The 12,363-nt window shown below is 36.7% G+C and overlaps 1 protein-coding gene across 1 annotated transcript in view; it reads left to right on the forward strand.

The window, feature by feature from the left end:
* LOC149780909 (SH3 and PX domain-containing protein 2A-like) overlaps window positions 1–2,712 on the forward strand; it is a 42,314-nt gene extending 39,602 nt beyond the window's left edge. The window contains exon 3 of the mRNA XM_089938007.1: window positions 216–2,712. Within this exon, the coding sequence (XP_089794133.1) occupies window positions 216–341 (126 nt within the window). The 3' untranslated portion in view covers window positions 342–2,712. The remainder of the gene's footprint in view (window positions 1–215) is intronic.
* The last annotated feature ends 9,651 nt before the right edge of the window (window positions 2,713–12,363 follow it).

The following is a 12,363-nucleotide window of genomic DNA, read 5'->3' on the forward strand; positions in this document are numbered from 1 at the left end:
TTCTGAAACTGATAAATATTAAATATACTTCTGTGTGTACTTAGTTGTTTTTAAATCTTTAAATAGTATATTATATATGATAGTTTCGGCATTCCAAATTTCAATATAACTAACGCCTAGGGATCTCTAACGTTCGAACCGGCCCGAGCCTTTCTCAGCCTCTGAGGGTGCCTGCTTGTACTACTAGCCTACTAAAGTATCCTTTCTTTTTCCAGATATCTAGTAATGATATTGTGACCCGTTTCTTCGAATACCGACCAGGCGACCCTGTTCCATACAGGCCACCCCCAGGTGGCGCCAGTGGGGATGATAACACAGAAGCCCTTTTGTTCGAGAAATGAATTTGTATTGATTCGTAGCCATACAAAATGTATACCATGTTCCAGTTATATACATTGATTTGACACTCACTTTAATAATGTTCTATCCTACGTTTTGCAATGCTTACGACATCAAATAAACGATAAATTAGCAGAGGGTTCCAAACAATCTTCTGCAATCCCGATAAATAGCTTGAAAATAATTTCTTCAATCGAGCCCATAATGCACATACTTTATTGTGTGATTCTAATTAAATATTCTCTATTGACGACATGGAGCCCTGGGTGGCTGAGTGGTCTAAAACGCTCACCTTTGCAGACAACAGGCATCTCACCTCTGTTCGCCAGGGTTTGAGTCTCGGATTCGGCCAAATTGGGTATGTGAGAAAGCTTACTAGAAGCACACTTCCCGTGGGTCGGTGGTTCTTCCCGGGGTTTGCATGAGTTCTACCTCCAGCAAATATACTGGCCGTCATGTAAAGCTTAACATGTGATGAAATACCCATAGCGAAGAACAACATTTCTTGACAACAAGCTTTGATAAAGGCTGTATCTGATTCTTCTTCAAACAATATGCTCTTTTTTAAGATATGTGTCCTACCCCTGAACTCCTTAAACACTCATGCACACACATAGAATTTAATCGACTATCACATAGTTTGACTGTGCGAAATTTTAGTAGTCCCGGAGACATGAAATAATTATCTTGCAAAAAAGGACTCGGTGATAGTCAGGATTGCTTCTATAAGAATTATAGTTCATTTATTAGGTTTTCTTAAATTACCCATTACCTTCTTTACTTGTAAAGGTGTTGCATTAACAATGCAGCTACAGCTGTTTATTATTGGAATCTAAACATAGCTCAAAACAATGAGCTTTATATGCAACATTTCAACATGGTCACGGAAGCATGAACTATAGAAAAAAGAGACCTAGCTTTGCAATAAGGGTGTCATACTTATCAGGCTGCATCCGCACAACATGTTTCACAAATCTAAGATTGTTGTTGTTGTTGTTGTGGGGTTTAACGCCATTTTTCAGCAAACGAGGAGGAAGAACCCGGGAAAACCTCGGGAAGAACCATCGACCCACGAGAAGCTACTGGCAAGCTTTCTCACATACCCACATTGGCCGAATCCTAGTCTCGAACCCACCCAGACAGAGGTGAGATGGCAGTGATCCGTAACGGAGAGCGCTTTAGACTACTCGGCCACTTGGGGCCCCCAAATCTAAGATAGGACGCATCTTGCATTCTATAAGCGCATGTATCCATGAACTAAATACCAAAGCCAGTATACTATGAAATATATATCAATGTGATCTTCTTATGTTGTGATCTTATGGAATACTTAGAAGCATCAGTTTCACAATTCAAGCATCAACAGAGCTAGGTAAATGGATATTAAACACAACATTTAACACAATTCATTGAATCAATAAAAATGTAAGTGATAATGACCTACATTTGAAATTTATGCAGCAAGGGAATATGCGTCCTTAGTTTGCATCTCCTTGCCACGTTTCATGATTTTAGATCAGATAACATGTCCATAACATGCAAGCAAAATATTTAACTGTTTTATCACTAGCTAACACATACAATTAACAAAAGCCGGTAAATTGTGAAACGAAAGTCAAGTGACCTTCATTTGGTAAAGGTTTAGTACTACACAGAGATGTTATATAGTCATCAAATCTAAAGATTCAAGCATGAACAATAAAACACCAAACTTAACCAAGGTCAGTAATGCTCGAAACATGAATTACTGTGACCTACTTTGGTATATACGGTGAATAAGCGGTGCTGATCAAAATGTAACATCTCAGTGAGTGATTCCAGGTGTATCAATATGTAAGAAGGTTACAAAGACCGATGTGGCTATGAACTAAATCCAAAAACGTAATCCGACCCAGAAAAATGTTATATTCACAGGTACATTTTTCTAGGGGTCCGGTGCTAATATAGATACATATACTCATCTACTTTGATGGTTGTAATATATAAAGGTTGAGAAAAAAAAATTTAATATTAACATTAACCAAAGTCGTTGAAGTACGAAATCTAGGGTTGAAAAAAGTTATACATTTTGAGATATCTGATGTTGAATGTATGAGTTAATTGTACAAATCTGTCTTGTTTATACATTTACTGGTTTGCAATATTTTTGTAAAGGACGTATTGTTCTGTTTTAATCATTGGTGAAATAAAATGATTAAGCATGGAAAGGGTTTCAATTCATTTTTAAAACAAGTCTCTTTTTATTTTCATTTCTGATAAAGGAGATATATGCAGTTGGTACTTTCTTCCTCAAAGAAACTTTGTAAACTTTGTGGATGGGAGACATGTTATGTTATTGTCTTTTATCAGAACTCAGAATGCGAAAAGCTTCAGTTCCACAGCATAAATAAAAAATAAGCACATTTCTATATTACAGAACTTTGATAGAGAATGCCAAGCATGTTGTATTATGGTATATCCAGCATACTGTATTGTGGTGTATCAAGCATACTATATTCTTGTATACCAAGCATACTGTATTATGGTATATCAAGCATACTGTATTATGGTATATCCAACATACTGTATTATGGTATATCAAGCATACTGTATTATGGTATATTAAACATACTGTATTATGGTATATCAAGCATACTGTGTTATGGTATATCAAGCATACTGTATTATGGTATATCAAACATACTGTATTATGGTATATCCAGCATACTGTATTATAGTATATCAAGCATACTGTAGTATGGTATATCAAGCTTACTGTACTATGGTGTATCAAGCATACTGTTTTATGGTATATCCAACATACTTTATTATGGTATATCAATCATACTGTATTATGGTATATCCAGCATACTGTATTATGGTATATCAAGCATACTGTATTATGGTATATCGAACATACTGTATTATGGTATATCAAGCATACTGTATTATGGCATATCAAGCATACTGTATTATGTTATATCAAGCATACTGTATTATGGTATTTCAAGCATACAGTATTATGGTATATCCAGCATACTGTATTGTGGTATATCTAGCATACTGTATTAAGACTATTTTGCTTATTAAGATCAGTCAGTAGTTCAACACGTTTAGAAATTTGTAAAATCAGCAGTCCTTATTGTCATTATAGTGATTATTCCGCTGCCTAAAGTGAATATAGTCTGATATGAAAAAGCCAGAAAATGCTGTAATAACGAAAGACACAGACTGATATATCTTCTCTGACAATTAAACGCCAGTAAGTGCAATAAATAACAAAGATATGGGCCGAGATATATTCTCTGACAATAAAATGCCAGCAATTTCTGTAATAACAAATATATCGACTGATATATATATATATATATATATATATATATATATATATATATATATATATATATATATATATATATATATATATATATTCTCTGACAATAAAACGCCAGCAAATTCTGTATTAATCTTGTGATTGAAGAAAAACCACGTTACAGAAATAAACCTTTCATTTTCCCACAATCAGATAATACTTCTGAACATTATTCATCAATAATGAACAATGCTTGAACCAAAAGAAACTCTTTTCCTTGTGGCAATGAAAGATTTAAATATATATGATGTTTAACTCTAATCAGTATTCTCACCCTTGTGTGCATGGGAAGTCGGAAGTATGTCTTTCGCTTATTTACTGAATGGGATGGACATAATATTCATGTTATTCATCAAGTATTGATTATGATGCATGTAGGGACAATATATGCACTTTTAAGCTTCGGAAAGTAACCGGTTTGGATGATGCCCTTGAGCCAGGATTATTATGATCGATTTTTTTCTAATCTCTAATTATATCCGAGGTCACTATCACCTCTCATGTATATCTCACAAGGAGGCTCTTTGATAGTTTATTCTCGACTTGAGTCGACTTCGTCTTTAACTTATTTACTCTTTCCTGTATTTCCACAAGCACTTTTTTTTCTTGTTGAATTTGTTTCTCAGCTCCAGTAAGTCTATAAACGTCAGTTGAACTATAAGGCATTAACCTTCCCAGCAAGGTAGAACACACTTTTCCACAGTGAAGAAATATACACTTCTGTAATCTTTTTTTTTTCTTCCAATTCTAGCATGCATCGTCCATATTTTAGAAACTTTTGTTTAATATGTGCCTATTGTTTTCAAGTGTTTGAACATTATAGAATGTCACAATACACGTTGATTTATGTTATTCCCACCACAAGTAACATAAAAGCGAGCAACTCCCTTGATGTTGGATGTTCTACTAGTAATAGAGTTTAGATGCACGGTAAGACAAGTCCCAACAATGTAAGATCCTCTACCTCACCGTATCTCTTCACCTAGGAAGAATGTTGGCTTACCATCTCCATGTGAATAGTGTGAACTTATAGTAGTAGGCTTCTCTTTCATAATATATACTTACCACTACCATGTTCAATAACAAGAGGTTGTTAGGACAGATTGTAACTCGAATGTCAAAAGGTGTAAAGTTGCCATAGATTTTGGCTTTATCCTAAGTCCATTTTCTTGCTTTTTTTTCTTTTTCTTCGTTGTTGTTTCTTCCTGACCTTTGGTGTTAATAGCAACAACAAATGAAACACTGGTCTTTCATCTGCTGAGAAAGGGAAATTGTTTTTCTTACAGACGTTGTTTTAGTACACATTTTCTTTCACAGTGCATATTAAACAGTTTTTGTTTAGACAATATCTTTACAAATACGTCACATAAAACGTTGAGACACATTTATTCTTCCACATTCTGAAACTCCTTCATACTCTGTCTGATCCACAGCATGTCTGCTTCTCATAATTAAATAAACCAAACTAAATCTAAAAAAAAATCCTCGTGATGTTCTTTTTTCTATACTGCTCAAACATTTTACTCTCAATGTGGAACCATCATTCAGAGTTTACTCCCTTCTTGAACAAAATATTTCTCCTTCCACTAATGTGGATTTGCTATGTACATTTTCAGTAAGTTTCTTTTGTTTCGAACTTTCATCGTTATCCTTTTGTGGTGTCATATTTATAGGTGGATGATCCAAAGTTTGAATGGTGTGCATATCTCTGCCTGTAAACCAGTAATTGGTGTTTTCATCTATACTATTTCTTTACCTGATGAATTACATATATCACCTATTTCAGCTTCTTTAAGTGCAGAAGCGTTTGAGGCATAATAGCTGTCATACTGAGATCTCACTCTTGCATACTATATATGCTTGAACCTATATCGCCAAATTTTTTTTAACTTCCATACGTCTTCTCTTTTCATAGCAACATAAATGTTACTGCATTAAGTGTGTGTGTGTGTGATTTGGATTTTTATCGTAGCTTTAACAATTTTTCAGTCATATCGCTACGATGTCTTCAGTGTGGCAGTTTATAGTGATGTCTACCACTGAGACATCATGCCGCAGACATGTCCCATCCAGTCACATTATCCTGACACCAGGCCGACTAATCATAACACTAACCTCTTAATGATGAGTGCCAAGCGAGGTAGTTGTTAGTACCATTTTTATAAGTCTTTGGTATGACTCGGCCGGGGATCGAACCAACTACATCCCGCATCTGTGGCGGACGCTCTAACCACTAGGTCACCGGAGCGGTCACTGCATTAAGTGTAACATGAATGTTATCGGATCCGTTTGTGATTAGATACTGGGTTTGATGGTCGACTTGAAAAGATCTAAAGAATACGGCTCAAGATGTTCTCCAGTGTCATAACACCGATTATGTCTGAGTTGAACAAGCAATTGCTCTTCATTTTTTCAGTCATTTTAATTAATCTGTTTGTTTTTTTTACATAGGCATTAGCTCGCTATAAAGATAACAGAGCACCTATAATAGACTATAGTTACGTCTAGATACTCAGCAATTGTAGCTGTCAGCTTTTGATTGGCATTCAGTGTTATGAATGTTCCAAAACATATCATTATGCAGTTATTATATGGAATAATTTTTTTTTCTATCATATTACTTCGCAACAACGTGTCCCAATGACTGGTGTGATATTTCTGAGATTTATATAGAAGGGTTCATTTTCTTCACACTCTGGTTTATTTCATTTAAAATATCAGAACTCTCCTTTTCTGCTCTCTGCAGAATATTTGCATTACTTTCAAATTAAGAAGCACCACTGATATCCCCAACAGTTGATACTTCATTCCGACCATCATTGTGAGAATTATTCCATTTTTTTCCCGTTTTATCCATGGTTTCCAGTGGAGTTCATCATCCTATATTAGTGATTAGTCATCTTCATTTCATGACTGTCTACGTTTTAATTTGAACTGTTAATGGGAAGAGTGCACTTTGACAAAGTGAAGTCGTCGCCACTCTCTGGTTTTAACTCATATTTGCCAATGTACTCTTTTGTCCTTTAGAGGTATGTTTTTTCTTTCATTGTTGCAAGCGGTTATACGGCATCCATTTTCTCTAAACAAAAGGTAACTTATGGTTTGTTCACCTGTATATTCTTCTCTTCAAGCGCCTATATTACATTCAGATATTCTGGAATTTTGTCAGACAACTATATACATCTGCAGTTGGTAATAGGAGAAATCGATTAGTTAATATCCCCTTGTATTGAAGTCAGCGGTTTAGTCATGTAGGGCCGTGCATTTCCGGTTTACTTCGTCTATGTTCAACACTCAAGACTTTCAGAAAAGTGCTTGTCTAGCCTCAGTTAAAAAGCGAATTACCTATAGATCTGACATCACCATTAAAAAGGGCGGTCACATTGATCAGTTACAACGTGAATTTGGTGTTTAAATTTGTTCAGATGACGATGTCGGTAAAATAACAAGCCCAGGGGTAGTGATTAATGTTTTTTAGACTACGATCATTAAATAAGATTTCTTGTATCGTGTATTTTGTATCTTAAAATTTTCAATGTTATTTTGATTGCAAAGTGTTGTATATAATATAACTGTAGATTTATCTTCCTGTCTACAGTGTTATACATACATACATACGTCATACAAACCAGAAATCACTTTAAATTGTAGATTCTGACATGGGTAATTTGTAATTGCATTCTTGTATTGTTTTGTAATATTGGCACTAAAACACCTACCATCATGTTGAGATTGAAATTCACACCAAGTACACTGCATTATTATTATCGAAAATAATTAATGTTTCGGTTTTTTATAACTATCTTTTGCAGTTACTTCTTATTCATGATATTGTTAGTATGTAACTACCACGATAAAAAGTGTTATTATCAAAACAGAATTAAATAAACTTATCATGTAAGTTACACTTTCGTAGTCATCTTCGGTAAAATGTAACTTGCAAACGTAGCTAAATTTGCTTCGTGGTGACTACTCTATAAATCCTGCTCGTCAGGCCTTGTATCCACGTACTGCAACGTTATTAATTTTGAGGAAATATATGCCTACACTTATGCGAACAGTTTGGCTCAATACATGTCGTTTCAGGCATGAATTAATACTTTTTATTATTCAAATGCAAAACGTTTACTGCGCAACAATAGGCCCGCGATGTGAGATAAAATCCAACGTTTTCGGAACGAGGGACCTACCTGTCTGCAGCACAATGTAAAAATATATATTGGGAAGACAACATGCCACTGTCCCTCATTGGTAATCGAAGAATCAACCTCTCAAGCAATGAGTTCTAAAGTTTCTGTGGTTCGGGTAGGTGACATTAGACGTGTCTCTAGTAGCATTTCTAATAACATGATCTATATTATATGTCATGCCTAAGTCATCATCATCTTTATCATCATCTTTATTTCCTTCCATAGAAGATTACATGATATAAGAATAAATCATCTGAATACAATCAATAAATAAGTATATATAACAGAATTACAATACACATTCTTACAGTATATCAATCAAACAGTGTTCGTCAACTGTATAAGTTGCAAATTTCAGTACCTTATGTGCAGAAGATAGCTCCACAATGCATGACAAACTATACTGCAGACAGGACGAATAGCTTGGAGTTTTCTTTGTCGATTACACCTTCTGGTAACCTTTTACCTAGATGATACTGTAGTTGCAGCTCATCTTCTGCATTAAATAACGTAATGTGCAGGCTCTTTGGAAATTTATCAGTAAGGAAATCCCAGAAAGAGTTTCTGACATTCGACATGTAAGGACAAGTAACACAACAATGAAGTATCAAGTCTGTATAAACATTCCCACATCTAATACACATATCGAGCTGTGTTTGAGGAACAGCAGCCCATAGTTTAGCTAAATATGTAAATACTTTAGTGTGCTGTCTGATTTTAGGCGACTTCCACAGTGAGGCAGGTCGTAAGTATTCGTGTATCGAAGAGAATCTATCAAAATCGGCTTGATTAGACATACGAACTCTCCAGAGGCTATTTTCAAAACCAGCAATTTTTGACCTTACAATTTCTTTCCAATTTTGTTTATCTTGAATTTCGGAATGATGCAAATAATCAGTTAGATACCCGAGCAAGTCAAACTTCTTTGACGTATAATATAAATTTGAAATTAATCCGTAGCTTGACATGCGTCCGCTCAAAATGAAGTGAAATAACACAACGTTAAACATACGTTTAGTATGTACGTTATTAGGCATCAAACACAGTCTGTGTAAAAAATATCAATTTGTCCATCCTAGCTTTCCCAGGACGATGTCTGATCTTGTATGTGTTGGGAAGCCTTGTAAATGTTTGGCAAAATACATCAGAGTTTTATCCAATGAAGAGAGGTCACTTTTTGAAATGTTACACCATAATTCACTTACATAAAACATTGAAGGAAAAATTACCTTTTCGATTACATTTGCAGCAACCAAATGATTTAAACCATTCGGTTTAATGCCAATACCAAACAGACAGTGAAAAGATTTTATTTCTTTCCTTTTTTGCACGCATCGAGTATTGCGTCATGCGACGTCAGCTTTGAGTTAATCCGGTGACCCAGGTGCGTTGCCGAATCAGTAACCGGCAAACATGACGGGCCAAGATACCATTTCATTGACATAATTCTTGTATTGGGGACCGAAACTGATAATGTATGACTTTGTGACACTAAGCTCGAATCGCCACTTATTACTGTAGTTGTATCCTATATCTAACAGCTTTTGTTGATTGCTAGGATATATAGCCAAAAGTGAAATGTCATCAGCTAGGGTTGGATTTCCCACAGCTAAGGATCCAATCTTTGCTCCAGATCCACTATTTTCTAACTGTAGCAGCAAGTCATTTATAAATATTGTGTACATCAAGGTTGATAAAACACCCCTTTGTTTCATTCCTTGGCCAATTGAGAACCAATCCGAAAATTGTCCATTGACAAGAACTTTACTCTGTAAATTTGTATACATGTTAACAAATATCAAAAGGGATTTACCCGTAATTCCCAACATGAATAATTTAAAAAGTAGTCCTTTGTGCCACACGGTATCAAATGCCTTTTTTGTATAAAAAGGCAGCAAAAACCGGTGAACCCATGTTTACATTATATTATACTGATTGCAACATCAAAAAACTCGCTGTTGTGCAGCCTAAACCTTTTTGGTAACCATGTTGTTGTGAACTGGGTATATTAGAATTAGTATCTTTGAGCCAAGTTACCAAATGTTCATGAATAATTTTCTCCAAAAATGTGTAGATAAAAGGCTGTAAAGTAACAGGCCTGTAACCTTGATTTTCGGTTACCACTGTACAGTGATATTACTAACCTTTTTTTTTTTGTTGCAATCTACAGGTATGTAAGATTGATCAATCATCTGAGTATATTAAATTGTCATACACTCGATGAGGTAGTCGCTGCCATAGATCAAATGTTCATTGCAAATTTGATCATGGCCCGACGCTTTTGATTTATTTAGACTTTTAATGATTTTTCTTACTTCGTTTACATTGATACTTGTCTGTAAGGCCTCGATATGGCTTACTCCGTCCTGTAGACCCCGATTAAATTATCTCTCTATAAATTCATAAAAGTTTCCGTCAAAGCTATGGCTAAAATTTGGCGTGTGAATGTCCTCATAGTATCTGGCAAAATTGTATTAGACAGATCCATGATAGAAGTTTATATCAATTTTAGCTAAAGAGATAGTGAAACTCATCATATAATATGTTGAGCAGGCTTTCTGAAATATAAACAACAATACTCTATAAATGGTTTAATGCTTCCCTCAGTCTCGGTTTATTATATATTTCACAGTGAGAAAACAAAATATATCAGTTGGAGAAATATTATTTTGCCACATAGGGCGATGTCACTTTTTATTCCATAGTGGCGATATAACTTTCACGACTAATTTTTCCCATTTAGGAAATATGTCTTATATATGTTATTCGAAACCGTATTTCCATATTTAGTCCTTCCTTATTATGTTCCTTCTCTCTTTCTCCCTCCATATCAAGATGAACATATTTTAAAATGTGTGAACTGTAGACAATCTAAATATATTTATGCAATCAAATGCAAATACTGTCATTATTTTGAGACAATATGCAATTTGATGCATGATCTGTACAAACTAAAGTTGTGAAACGTCGCTGCCAAAAAACTATTGTAAAGTTTAGGAACTTCTTCGTATCAATATATTAATTCAGCTGTTAATCGCCTTGACGCAGAATTGAGAAATCCCATACAAATCGACGGCGTTTGCTTTGAAAAATCATCATCATTGGCTGCTCAGTCTCGAGAGACCACTCGAGCAGCGCCCTTGGAGTGTCGTCTCTCTCTCTCTCTCTCTCTCTCTCTCTGGGGTGTTGGCAATATCTGCTTTGGCTATACAGGCATATACGTGAGTGAAAGTCCTTATTGTAGTTGGTGCATACGTACTGGGAAGTCAGAGTTGCTGTGGTTGCTGCCGCGCTCTTCTTTCTCTCACGTTTCTCTGCCTCCCGCTAGCCTCTCCTCATATCAGTGACTGCTATGCCCTTACATGCCGTCTGTCTCCAGATGTCTCGGTCCTCGGCCTGCACTTCCTAGCCTTCGGGTGAAATATCGCATGCCATCATGTCCCTCTTGCACACATCCTTGAAATGGAATGAGGGGCAGCCGACTCTTTTGGTGCCAGTGGAGAGCTGTCCATATATGATGTATTTTGGCAGCCTCCCATCCTCCATGCGTCATACGTATCGCAGCCATCAAAGGCTGCGTTTGCTCAGCAGGGAGTACATGCTCAGGATACTTGCACGCTGCAGGATCTCGCTGTGTGGGAATCGGTCTTCTAGCTGATTTTCAGAATGCGTTTTAGGTACCGTATACGGAAGGAGTTGAGCCGACCCTCATACCTCATACAGGTGCTTTAGGTCTCACTTCCATATAGGAAGGTGCTGCGCTCGCAGGTCTGGTAAACTTGGATCTTGGCGTGCGCTGTCAGCTTGTTGTTTTCCCACACACTCTTCGTTAGTCGTGCCATGGTGTTGTTTGCCTTTCCAAGCCTTTTGTCCAGCTCCACATCGAGCGAGAGAGTGCTGCTGATGGTTGACCACAGGTGGTAAAGTTGTTGACTGCTACCAGAGTGACATCGTCGATTTCGATGGAAGGGGCAGTGGTGGCATCTTGCAGGCTGACGTTTTTCTAGTTCAGACTGATGGTGATCCCAAACAACTTGCAGGCGTCAGCGAAACTGTCTCCCAGTCTCTGGAGGGCAGCCTCGGTGTGGGTCACTAGATCCGCGTCATCAGCAAATAGCTTCTCCCTGATGAGTACCGACCTTTTTGGGGTCTTCGAGCGCAATCGTGCCAGGGTGAACATCCTCCTGTTTGACCTGGTGTGCAGATATACGTCATCAGTGGACGAGTCAAAGGCGTATGAAAGGACCAGGGAGAAGAAGATCCCGAGAATGTTCCGCGCCAGAACGCAGCCCTGCTTCACGCCGCTGTTAATGGGGAATGAGTATGCGGATGATCCATAGTACAAGACTGTTACCTTCATATCTGCATAGAAAGAGATTATCATGCTGCAGAATTTTGTGGTCAGCCGATCTTATGATAAGTTCAAATATGCCTTTCCTGCTGACCAGGTCGAAGGCCTTAGTGAGGTCAATGAACATATTG

Source organism: Sinohyriopsis cumingii, chromosome 16 (genome assembly GCF_028554795.1).
Source record: "Sinohyriopsis cumingii isolate HCF-2022 chromosome 16, ASM2855479v2, whole genome shotgun sequence".
NCBI lineage: Eukaryota > Metazoa > Mollusca > Bivalvia > Unionida > Unionidae > Sinohyriopsis > Sinohyriopsis cumingii.